The following is a 13,422-nucleotide window of genomic DNA, read 5'->3' on the forward strand; positions in this document are numbered from 1 at the left end:
TCCAGCAGTCAACCAGAGTAATTTTTTGGTGAATATATTAGGTTCATGCTTAATTCAGTTATATAGACCAAAAGAAATAAGTTTTACCATGGTTTTATATAGAAAAAACTTTGAAATTTTTAAATTTTAGATTTCGACTCCAATTTTAAAGTCTTATTAACACACTTTTACGGAATTCTGCGAAAGCTAACTACTCCCTTTTTGAAAAGAGTGATTGCCATAAATGGGCCAGGTTTTCACTTCCAGCTAATTTTTGACTTGTATAAGGTTGATTTTTTTATGCTTACAGGGGGCTGACGCGCGGAGCTCTAGTAAAATCTTTTTTACCTTTAACGTAAAGTTCACTACTATAAACCTGGATAATATTAGCTCTTAAAAAGTAGGACTGGTCAATCTTTACCAAACAGCTGATTCCAACCCTAAAATAAAATGATAAGCCAATGGATATAGAATATAAATGGTTATTATGGCAATTTAAAAATTGTCGTCAATTTAGGTTGCTAACATGGAGCTCACTTAGTCCGTTTATCCAATAGAAGGCGAGGGGATGGGGGTATCGCTACTTTAGCCCGCTGCAAATTTCATACTTGATAAAATCAGCAAAAAAAGAGCATCGTTGAAAATTCTTTTGAACGTCATTGTCAATAAATCAAGCAATGCGCCATCTTTATGACTTTAAAAATCTTATTGATAATCTTAGTGTAAAAAAATGTACCTACCTTGGATTTGTCATTGGCTGAACATTTTCCAGGGTTGACAAGTTCTTTTCCAACTCCTTTTTAATGCATCTTAAACTTTATGCAACTAGCCGCCCATTTTTTTTAGTTAAAATATACTAAAGCCATAAAATGCTCTCTTGTTTAGACAATCAAGAAGACTGACTATCGAAGGCCTCGTGAAAGTCAAAGTAACAATAAATGAATAATATATGAATAAGTCACGAAACCTTTAAAAAGACTCATAAAGCCTAGCAAAGAGACACACAAAACTTGGATGTTGAAAATGATATTATGTATTAAAGGTAGGATTGGGTCGGATACTTTTATAGCCGGATACCAAATTATTCGGCTGATTTATAATCCGGATATCTAACCAACGCCGGATATCCGGCAAATTATCGGAAATCCGGATGGATAACCGGATATCCGACATTAAAAATCAGCCGGATATCCGGCCATCCCTAAATATAAGTAACCCAAATATGTTGATGTTTTCAAAACAATTTTTTTTATAATGACCGAAATGAAAAAATATTTTGACGGAAAGATGAAAGGTTGCTAAATCTTTTTTTTCATTAAACTTTTCCTTGGGTAAAGTTAAAAGAATTGGTATAGCACAACTTTACAAGTATTTAAAATATTTTAAAGAATAAAGTTCATTCCTGAAATGCTTTGGCGTTTTCCACAGGCAAAACAAGGAAGATGTCTGGGAAGAGAGAATAATCAGTAATCTCAACCTCCACATTTTCTCCATCTTTCAACTCAAACGGTTTGATAAACTCATGTTCAACAATGTCATTATTTGTGTTAGTATCATTGTTATTATTTTTCTCTGTTTCATTGATATTAATATAATTGCTATTCTCTACTTCATCAAGTTGATTTTCATAATTAACATCTTCATGATATCTGTGTTGATTATGTTCAAAGTTTGTATTCTGTATATCATGATCATCAAAAGAATCATCCGTAACATTGTTATTCCAAAAATCTTCCAAATCTTCATTTTCAAAGTCGCACATTCTTTGGTCAAATTCTTCCTTGGTAATGCTCAATTTATTTGCAACCGCATTGGATGTGTCAAATTCAACAACTGTTTCTTTGTCAGATTCCGCAAATGAGATGTTATGATCATCAAAAGATTCAATTTTAGTTTTCTCTATCAGATCTTCGTGGTCAAATGATTCTTTTTCAAATTGTCGCTTTGCTTCATAAACCATCTTTTGGTTTGAAAGATCAATTTTTTCTATAAATTCTTTATGATTATAGTATTCTTTGGCAGGAATGATACATTCTTCATTTGCTGCGTCATTGTCAACATCCACTTCTAGATCTTGTTCTTCACAGCTCTTAGTTGTGATGTCATTTTTCAAATCAACTTCTGCTTTAACCAAGAACACGTTATCAAGATCTTCGTTAATAAAGTTGACATTGTCATCCTCAACATTAACAACTGCTTCAGCCATGGACACGTTTTCAAGATCTTCATATCTCTGATTTGCGACGCCATCTTTTAAATCAACTTCTGCTTCAACCAAAGATACATTATCAAGATCTTCATGATTAAGAGTAGCTGCGTCTTTTTCAACACTGAAATTTTCTTCAACCAACAAACACTTATCAAAATCTTCATTGCACAGCTGAGTGGTTGCATCATTTTCAATTGAAAAACATGGATCAACTCTACTTTGCCAGTTAATAGATCTGTCTGCATCTTTGTTTTCTAAATTATTGCCCATTCCAGTTGTCAAGTTTAAATCCGTGGGATAATCTACGTTGATGGTAAGTTCATCTTCAATATCAGAATCATCATTTTCATTGATATCTCTTTCTATTCCAAGCTCATAATGTTTTAGGAGATCTTCTACTTTCAACTCTTGCTTATGCAGCCAGGATATCTTTTTAGGGACTTCTTCTGCAACATCATTCTTATCACCTGTATTTGTTTCAGCAGCAATATTATCATCCTCTTTTAGGTCATCATATAAATCATCATCATCATAGTCGTCATCAAACATGCCAAGTTTGACCTCCAAATCAGTTTTTACATCTATAGAGGTTAGGTTCTTGACTCTAAAAGATAAAATAGAATATACAGACTGGCCAGCCAATTTTGAAAATAAAAAACGTACAAAACGTACACAAAAAAAATACGTTACGTACATAAAAAAAGTAAAAAAACGTACAAAAAAACGTACATTCCTAATAAAAATAAGTTAAATAATTTCCTAGTTACCTATTATCAATACATTTAAGTCTACTAGCAGCTACCTGTAAAGGAGAACCATAGCGAACTGACAGACACAAGATATCCTATTACTCTATTTAAAAGAACTAGCGTCTACGCTCCTAAAGGCCTCTAGGGGCCCTTGAGGAGGGGAGAGTTGAATTCAATAAAAAAACATGGATGACAACATACATAAGTAGCGAAGCTTAAAAGTTATTTATAGACATCTGGAAAAAAATTAACTTAAAATCAGTGAGCAATTAAAATTCATTTTTTGGGGGAGAAGGTAGTTTTTTTTTCTAAAGTCAATTTCTCTTGGGAGGGTGGATGGTGATACTCTTCCCCAAAATAGTTATAAAACTTCCAAAAACCTATGAGAAGCTTTCCTGTTAAGGAGAGCCATATCGGTTCCGTGGTTAGCGAGATTCTTTGGTTCAAACAGACATACTGTTATTATGAACAAAGTATATCCTATTATAAGGACCAGCGCCTACGCCCTTAGAGGCCTCTAGAGGAACTTGATTAGGGGGGGGGGGGAGTTGAATTCAAAAACCCATTTTTTTATTTAAAAATAAAAAGTAAAAAACAAGGATGACAACATCCTAAAGTAGCGAAGCTCAAAAGTTATGGATGGAAATCTGGGAACTATATAAACTATAGAGTAGTGTCGTAAAAAAAAAGCATTTAACTTATTTAAACAAATCACAAAATATAATAATAACGTGAAAATCTAGGAATAAATTCAGCCCCCCAACCAATAAGCAAATCTCAATGAAATTTAGTGGAAGTATTAAGAATGAAAACTAATACAATCCCTGAAAATTACAACCGTCTATCAGGAATATGAGTAGAGAAAATTACAAAAACCTATACATCTAGGAATCGATCTAGCACTACAACAAATAGACAAACCTTAAAGAAACTTTTTGAAAATATGTAGAATGTGAATTTATTTATTCCCTGAAAATTTCAGCCGTCTATCTTGAATAGAAGTCGAGAAAACCATGAAAAAAAGAAAATCTAGGAATAGATCTAGCACCCCAACCAAAAGGCAAATCTCAATGAAAATATGTAGAATGTGAACTTATTCAATCAAAAAACAGGAGCCGAGAAAATCACGTTTCTCCGATAGCATAACGGACTGACAAAGTAATTATAGAGTAGCTTTGCTAATAATTTTTTTAGTGAGGGAGGGGGGAGTAGACCACCCCCATTTCTGATTTCAATTTTAAAAAGAAAGAAAAAATAGGGGAAGGGTGGTCATTTTTTTATTTCTCTTGGGAGGGTGGTTGTACCCTCTCCCAGGACCTATGAGAAGCTACCCTGTAAAGGAGAACCATATCGGTTTAGCGGTTAGCGAGAACCTTCGGTACAAATAAACTGACAGAGAGACATACATCCTGTTATTACGTACTAAGTATATTTTATTAAATAAAGTAGTAAGTTTTTTTTTCTGATGCTTAAGATTTTTATAACAACTTCACACAGTTACCGAGATGGTTTAAGGCTATTTTTCTACCATTTTGAATACAGGTTCTTGAAGGGATATGGAAGGACAGAGAAAATAGCCTACAACCTCACAAAGATCATGTCGGTTCAGCAGTTAGCGAGATTCTTCGTTACAGAAAAAAAAAGATTTATAGGATAAACATATAATAGGATATAGGGTTATTTTGTCTATTGCTAAAGATCTCAGAAAATACTAGTCTTAATACAAAGTAAATCAATGCCTGTCTGTCTAAAGCTTAAGATCTTGGTAACCGCTGAACAGATTGGGTTCTAATCTTCAGGGAATATATCTACTGGTCCTGTGGTAGTTTAAGGCTAAATTTTGTAAACTAATGCAAATCAGCGGGGTGGGGGAACCCCCACCGCACCCTGGGGCGAAGCCTAAATGAAAAAAATTATCACAATCTTTTTTTATATTTTTTTTTGACAAATTTCCAACAAACAATTCTATAAAAGAGGGGACGAAGCCTCTAATCCTAGTAGAAAGTAAAAAGCTTTAAGTGTCCCTCCCCCAAAGAAAATAGCAAAAAAACATCACAGGGCTATTAGGTATATTCCATGAAGAGTAGAGCCCAATAGGTTCAGTGGTTACTGAGATATTAAGCTTCTGATATACAGACGGACAAGCAGACGGACAGACATCATTCTACTTTGTATTATAGATAATATACTTTTTTTTGTAATACTTTTTGTACAAATACAAATAAATATACAAATACTTTTATACTTATATTTGATTCTTATTCTTTAAAAACTGAAGATACCAAAAAATAAGACTTCTTAATCATAAACTGAGCACCATATGATATCTCGGAAAATTTTCCCAAGTATATAAAGAATTTGAAAAAAATTATCGTAAAATCTATTAAAGGGGTAGTTGCATGAAATGCATTTAAACTTGAATTTAGTCAACTGCATATCTCTTTCTGTTCAATAGTTTAAACTAAATCTATAGGACATATATTTCAAATCCATAAAGGGGGGGGGGGGGAAATGTGGTGACTCGTGTCACGACATACCAGCAATTTTATTTTGGGTGCTACTCCCTTAGTTTTAGAGATAATTGGATGAAATCTTTTGGGCTGGGTCAGTAATTACCCCAACTACTGGTATCTTTCAAAAAAAACGGCGGCGGGACCGCCGCTCCCGCCGCCCGCCGTCGTTTTCCGCCACCACCAAAAAATTTTTTTTTTTTTGCATTTCTCGCCGAATTAGGCAATTTGGAATCATTTGAGACCATGTTATTTTTTTCAAAAATTTTTCCCCTTACAAGCAGCCCTGTGGGGGACTTGGTCATTTTTTTCAAATTCTCGTATATCAAGGTATATCTTAAATACAGTACTTCTCCTGTGATTTTGAAGATATTGAAACAAATCTTTTTAGGTTGGTAAGTAAAAAATATTTGAATTAAGAAAACGGCGGCGGGACCGGCGGAACCGCCGCTCCCGCCGTTTTCCGCCGCCAACAAAATTTTTTTTTTTCATTTCTCGCCGAATTAGGCAATTTGGAATCATTTGAGACCATGTTATTTTTTTCAAAAATTTTTCCTCTTACAAGCAGCCCTGCGGGGGACTTGGTCATTTTTTTCAAATTCTCGTATATCAAGGTATATCTTAAATACAGTACTTCTCCTGTGATTTTGAAGATATTGAAACAAAATCTTTTTAGGTTGGTAAGTAAAAAATATTTGAATTAAGAAAACGGCGGCGGGACCGCCGCTCCTGCCGTCCGCCGCCAACAAAATTTTTTTTTTTTTGCATTTCTCGCCGAATTAGTCAATTTGGAATCATTTGAGACCATATTATTTTTTTCAAAAATTTTTCCTCTTACAAGCTGTCCTGGGGGCGGTGGACGGCGGGAGCGGTGGTACCGCCGCCATTTTTTATTCAAATATTTTTTTGCTGATCTACCTCAAAAGATTTTGTTTCAATATCTTTAAAAGCACAGGAGAAGCACTGAAGTTAAGATATACCTTGATATACGAGAATTTGAAAAAAATGAATAAGTCCCCCGCAGGGCTGCTTGTAAGGGGAAAATTTTTTGAAAAAAATAACATGGTCTCAAATGATTCCAAATTTTTTTGTTGGCGGCGGAAAACGGCGGCGGACGGCGGGAGCGGCGGTCCCGCCGCCGTTTTCTTAATTCAAATATTTTTTACTTACCAACCTAAAAAGATTTTGTTTCAATATCTTCAAATCACAGGAGAAGTACTGTATTTAAGATATACCTTGTTATACGAGAATTTGAAAAAAATGACCAAGTCCCCCGCAGGGCTGCTTGTAAGGGGAAAAATTTTTGAAAAAAATAACATGGTCTCAAATGATTCCAAATTGCCTAATTCGGCGAGAAATGAAAAAAAAAATTTTTGTTGGCGGCGGAAAACGGCGGCGGACGGCGGGAGCGGCGGTTCCGCCGCCGTTTTCTTAATTCAAATATTTTTTACTTACCAACCTAAAAAGATTTTGTTTCAATATCTTCAAATCACAGGAGAAGTACTGTATTTAAGATATACCTTGTTATACGAGAATTTGAAAAAAATGACCAAGTCCCCCGCAGGGCTGCTTGTAAGGGGAAAAATTTTTGAAAAAAATAACATGGTCTCAAATGATTCCAAATTGCCTAATTCGGCGAGAAATGCAAAAAAAAAAATTTTTTTGGTGGCGGCGGAAAACGGCGGCGGGCGGCGGTCCCGCCGCCGTTTTTTTTGAAAGATACCAGTAGTTGGGGTAATTACTGACCCAGCCCAAAAGATTTCATCCAATTATCTCTAAAACTAAGGGAGTAGCACCCAAAATAAAATTGCTGGTATGTCGTGGCACGAGTCACCACATTTCCCCCCCCCCCCTTTATGGATTTGAAATATATGTCCTGATAAAACGGCGGCGGGAGCGGCGGTCCCGCCGCCGTTTTTTTTTGAAAGATACCAGTAGTTGGGGTAATTACTGACCCAGCCCAAAAGATTTCATCCAATTATCTCTAAAACTAAGAGAGTAGCACCCAAAATAAAATTGCTGGTATGTCGTGGCACGAGTCACCACATTTCCCCCCCCCCCCCCCCCTTTAAACTGTAAGTTCTAATAACATATATGCATAATTTACCTACATATTTTTGTTCTATGAAAATTGAAGATATTATTGAATTTATTTGATATAATACACCTAATGTTTTTGCAAAAATTTTCATACAAAACATACCAATCACTTTTCTACTAATAATTGATTCTTATTCTTAAAAAAAACGTAAAACGTACAAAAATACAAAATATAACGTACACATATCAAAATAACGTCCAGAACGTACACAGATTCGATGCGTAACGTACAAAACGTACAAAACGTACACTCTGGCCAGTCTGAATATAAGTGGATATTATGAGAGGGAAAACTTGTCAATTTAGGTTGCTAACATTGACATCGCAGAGGGTGAGGGGGGGGGGGCTAATTCGGTTTTCATTTTATACTTTTTTGTATTTTAAAGTTAGTAGGTATGTTTTTCAACCTATTTTTAAAAAAATTACACTATTCTAAGACATGAAGATATATTTCGATTTTAACAATCATTTTCAATTCATTTTGTCTCTTGTAGAAGTGAATCAAGCAATATTAGCTTGGTCGTTTTTTGTAGGCAATTTAATAACGAACAAATTTGCTTTTATGTTTTTTTCTCTCATTCGAAAGGAACATGGAGATAAAGGTCATTTTTTGAAGATAGGTCGAAAATTACCGGATTAACTCCTTCCCGGTTATTGCCCCCCCCCCCTCTCACCCTATTGGTCTGTTCGTTCATCCAGTAGGGGGCTCTTTGTTACACTAGTTCCCAAAGTTTTATAATAATGTATTCTTATTCGTTCGCTCAACAACAACATTGTTAAATTTTGATTGGTTGGTTCAATAAGTCGAGTATCCTAACGTTTCCGACACTTAGTGTAATGTACAGTTTTGTGTAAATCATTTGGGTATGTACATCAATTTATCAGCCATGGTCTTATCCCTTTAGATATCTGCTCATCCCTTTAGATCTCTACTCATCCCCTTTTTTCTTTGAACATATGATACCTTTCTTTCTCTGAAAGACAATCCTCCCAGTTTTCTTCGTCATTTTGAAGACTTATATCCTGAAAGTATATTCATAAAAAGGACGCGTTCAAAAATAATCCTGAAAATTAATAAATTTTAAATACTAACGGCTTCGCCCCTAGAGGCATCTAGAGTTACTTAAATTAATTAGAGAAATTTAAAAAAAAGTTTTCTCAAATGATTTAGACCAAGACTTTAGCACCTCGGGGCCAACCAACTGTTTTAATCTTTTAATATTTCATCTTAATATCCGCGGAAAGCCGTCTACAATACGATAATTAACTATTAATCAAAGCTTGACAAAGGTTAATCTAAAAAATGGCAATATCAACAATGTTCCTGCTGGTTTACCTGGTCGCTTGGTAGGGCATTTCCAAAGTTAAATGGAACATCCTAAAAATAGATGGAAAAACAAGGATGACAACATCCATAAGTAGCGAAGCTCAAAAATTAGGATTGTATATCAGGAAAAAAAAATATTATAAAGCAGTGTCATATAATAAATATTAATATTGGTAAAATAGGGAAATCATCACACCTTTAAAATCGCGCAACCTTATAATCATGAAAACTTAAAAATCTAGGAATTATCGATCTAGCACCGCAATTAATAGACAAATCTGAATGAAACTTGATGGAAATATGTAGAACATGAGCATATTCAATCCCTGATAATTTCAACTGTCAATCCTGAATAGGAATTGAGAAAACCATGAAAACATAAAAAATCTAGGAATCGATCTAGCACCCTAATTAACAAACAGAATATTAATAAAACTTGGTGAAAATTAGTAGAATATAAAATTAATTAATCCCTGAAAATTTCAGCCCTTTATTCATTAATTACGGACAGACGGACGGACGAACATTGTGAATTATAGAGTAGCTTCGCTACTAAAAAATTAGTTTGGTTAAAGGGGTATTTATTTTTAAATAATTTTATTACGGGGGAATGAAATTCAGTCAAATATTGATTGTTTTCAGTTTAAACTATTAGAAAAGATAGATTTTATTAAAAAACATTCTGGAAATTATTCTACAGTAAAAGAAAACACCATCATATTACTCAGATCAGTAACGAGATGCTACAGGTATTAAAAAATAATTTTTGTGACAAGGACTAGGCATTAACAGCATTCCAATACCGTTTTTTCCCACGTTGGGCGCTATCAGATCAACTTTTAAGGGAAACTAAAAAAAATAGCCTTGAATAAAATTTCTATAGCCCATAGATAAAGTTTGCTTTCATCTCAAAAATATCTGTTTGCCACGAAGGAGAACAAGGGATTCTAAGCACCTTCCAGCATTGAGCTTTTAGTAAATACACTAGGTTTATGTTTAATATAGCTATATCGACTAAAAAATAATGTTTTACCATGGTTTTATATGTAAAACTTTGAATTGTTAAGCATTTTTTAGCACAATATCATCAAATGTTTTGTTGGGTTTAAATTTAAATAAAAAACCAGTATATTCACAAGAAAATACTATGGTTCAATACTGGAAGGTGCTTAGAATCACTTGGTCTCGTTCGTGCATAGTCCCCTTTACAGTCTTTACCTTGAGATGAATCGCAAACTTGAATGGTGGTCTTCTATGCAGTGCTTTCACGATGCTAAAATGGATAAACAATATACGTGGATATTATAACAGGAAAAATTTGTAAAAAAAAACAGGTTGCTTACATGCCTTACATGGACATCATTAATTGGTCAGTTCGTTCATCTAGTAGAAGGGAAGGGGATACAAGAGTATATCCTATGCCATTAAAAAAAAGTAGTACCTACGTTTTTTTGGTCTAAAGCTTTTTAATAACTACTTAACCGATGTTTTTTATTCAAAAGAAACTTAACATTGGACCCGGGCCTAAAGCCAAAAATCTCAGAAATACTCAGAAAAGTCTTAGAAACATATCGGGTTTGTTTTAGGCTATTCCTGACCTCCCCCAGCCTCCCATAAGGAGCGAAACTAAAAAAGGGGATATTGTACTATAAAAAATCATGGCTCGGCAGCCGCACGTCAACAGCCCCTGGGAAATCAACCTTTTACAATTTTAAAAATCCACTGGAAGTCTAAACCTGATACAAATATGGCAATCCCTATTTTCAAAATATTTTTTAAATCGTCTAAGTGTGTTTAAATTTGAGGCTTAGTCGCGGCTGACGCGCGGACGCCGTGCCCTGAGAAAAATTGGGGACGTTTCCTGAACTAATTTAAAACACTTACTTATTAGCAGCATCATTTGTTTCCATCTCAACAATAAACTTTAGAAATCTATCATTTCTCATTCCTGTAACATTTATGAACAGCTTAAAGTATACATTTTCCAGTATGGCTTCGAAACCGATCAATATTCGCTGGATCGGAACGGTTTCTCGGCCAAACTGAAAAATCACGTATATTATTGTATATGTATTATACAGACAATTTTCCATGAATATTAACATAAAACTTATAAAATTGATATAAGTTTTATTGGCCCGGTACTTTGACCCCTTGGGACTAACAAAACTGGTTTTAATCTTATAATTTTTCATATTAATAACCGCGAAAAGCTGTCTATAATAACTATTATTATACAAAATTAAACATTATCTGATTTGTTCATGAACAAGTATGTTATTTCCCATAATTACCGCAGCTACCAGAGCTATCAAAAAATAGATGTGAGCTGCGGCTTAAAGTGGCTAAATCCAGGGACAGGCTAAATCATTCTTTAAGCCACTCACAGCTTTCTCGAATTTAGCAGGTTTGTTGCGGATGCGACTAATGAAAGTCTCTAAGTTGCATGAATTAGTGCGATTGCAGTTCAAGGTTCTATAAAGCCGCATGCTTAATGGGTGACTTAGTATGCCACGCGATGTGGCTGTTTTATTTAAAAGACCTTAAATAAAAACAAGGTTTAAAAATAGTGATATGTGCACCTTGCACAGAAAATAATTTTAAGTCTGAAAAAATACTACCTAACATTTAGATTAAAAGTTTTGCGTGATCTAAAAAAATGTAAGAGGATAGATGGACATATTCTCAAAGAGAAAGAGGATAATGGGCTGTTTCATTAGTCCCCAAAGCTTTATAATAACGCATGCTCAACAATTTTTGGTACTTAAGTGAATTTAGATTGATTGGTTCATTAATTTGAGTGTCCAAGCGCATAAACCACTAATCGTAAACTACAGAAGGGGTAATTTAGTGTATCATCATTTGGGATGTACATCAATTTGTTGGCCATTGTCTTATCTCTTTAGATCCCTGATATATTTTAGCTAGAGGTGGCTGCGCTACCAAAACTGAAACCAAACTCCTACCTCGCAGCTGAGTAACATTCACAACTTTGCCATATAAGCCACAAATATTTGCTATTCCCTGAATGAGAAAGTGAATATTGTTAATTAATATTATAGTATTAATTCAAAACCGATTGATATCCGGTGGATTAGAACCGGTTATCATCCATCCATCAAGCGTCGTATTATATATACCAAACGGCTGAACGTACAGATCATACCCGCACGCCATTTTAAGCGGCATAAGAAGGCCTACAAATAATCTGGAATAGCCAAGATCCAATGATGCACAGGGAAAGCTTCACTGAACAAAAAGCGCGTAAATTAGCCCTTTTTCGTGCATTTCTCTGCACTGCGAGATAATTATGCATTATTGATTTATGGCTATTCCAGATTATTTTGATATTAACCATCAGCTTATTCGAGTATATGAGAAGCTGGTGCAACATCCATGTAATAATATATCGATTAGGGCTGCCAATCCGCCTAATTTTTGGCTCGGATTCGGATTCTTACGAAAAATCCGCAAAAAAGGCGGGTTAATCCCTAATATCGATTGAATTAAAGCACCTTTAAGATATTTTTGCCGCAATTTTATTTAATTACTCCTTGACCTCAACAAAGTATGTAATACTATTTCGACAAAAACAAAACGTGGTTGTATTTAGTAAATAAACCAAAAAGTACTTGATATCACCGCATTTAGGTGTTTAAACTTTTTTTAATATCGTTCGTGCATTACATAATTATTAACCCCCATTAAACTGCTTTAACCAGGGTTTCGGATCCGGATCCGCAAGGATCCGCATATTTTTGAGTCCAAGGATCCGGATCCGGATCCGCAAAAAAATGCGGATCCGGATCCTTAGACTCCAAAAAATGCGGAAAAAAAGGAAAAATCTACCTAAATTTATATAAAATCTCAGACATTCTCTTGATGAGAGCCAATCTTTAAGGTTTAGGTTCAGACTTGAAAATTTGACTTCGAATTAAAGAATAAAATTTTTTTGAAAAATTTGGTGATTTTATTTTTATTGTCAAAGATCCGGATCCGGATCCAGTAGGATCCGGATCCGGATCCGCACTGACCAAATTTTGAGGATCCGGATCCGGATCCGCATAAAATCAATGCGGATCCGAAACCCTGGCTTTAACCCTTACAGATCGGGCCCCACCTTAATAGATCAGGGGGAGTGGGGGGCTAATTAAAACTCCTGTTACGGATAGAACATAAATATTTTAATAATTACTAAACTTAAAAAGCCATGAAGTTACAGCTCTCTATCTTACCAACAAAAAAAAGACATTGGAAAAACTAGAGGGGCGCTTATTTAGTCCCCCCCCCCCCCAATCTGTGAGGGTTAAAAAAAGAGTTTATTTATTTAACCTTAGAGAAGATAAATGAATAGAACTATCCCTTTAACTTTCCTTCTACTTAATAACATGACTTTTGAAAATTAACAATGAATTTAAAAAAAATATCACTTGGACGTTACGCCAGATTTTCATGTTCTCTAATAAAGTGAAACTCTAAGCGGGCTAAAATAATGATATTTCCATTAGCTCCTCCCCTCCTACTGGATATACAAACTGACCAATAATT

At 34.7% G+C, this 13,422-nt stretch overlaps 1 protein-coding gene across 1 annotated transcript in view; it reads right to left on the minus strand.

Annotated features, from left to right (window-relative positions):
* Positions 1-13,422, minus strand: part of LOC145317812 (uncharacterized) — a 33,128-nt gene that overhangs the window by 17,287 nt on the left and 2,419 nt on the right. Inside the window, exons 4-11 of the mRNA XM_080159080.1 lie at positions 11,841-11,898; positions 10,759-10,822; positions 10,093-10,147; positions 8,884-8,925; positions 8,512-8,570; positions 1,380-2,792; positions 720-773; positions 328-419 (exon numbers count right to left, since the gene is read on the minus strand). Coding sequence (XP_080015206.1) covers positions 328-419; positions 720-773; positions 1,380-2,792; positions 8,512-8,570; positions 8,884-8,925; positions 10,093-10,147; positions 10,759-10,822; positions 11,841-11,898 — 1,837 coding nt within the window. The remainder of the gene's footprint in view (positions 1-327; positions 420-719; positions 774-1,379; positions 2,793-8,511; positions 8,571-8,883; positions 8,926-10,092; positions 10,148-10,758; positions 10,823-11,840; positions 11,899-13,422) is intronic.

Source organism: Acartia tonsa, chromosome 4 (genome assembly GCF_053477335.1).
Source record: "Acartia tonsa isolate MP-2025a chromosome 4, ASM5347733v1, whole genome shotgun sequence".
In the NCBI taxonomy this organism is placed as follows: Eukaryota; Metazoa; Arthropoda; class Copepoda; order Calanoida; family Acartiidae; genus Acartia; species Acartia tonsa.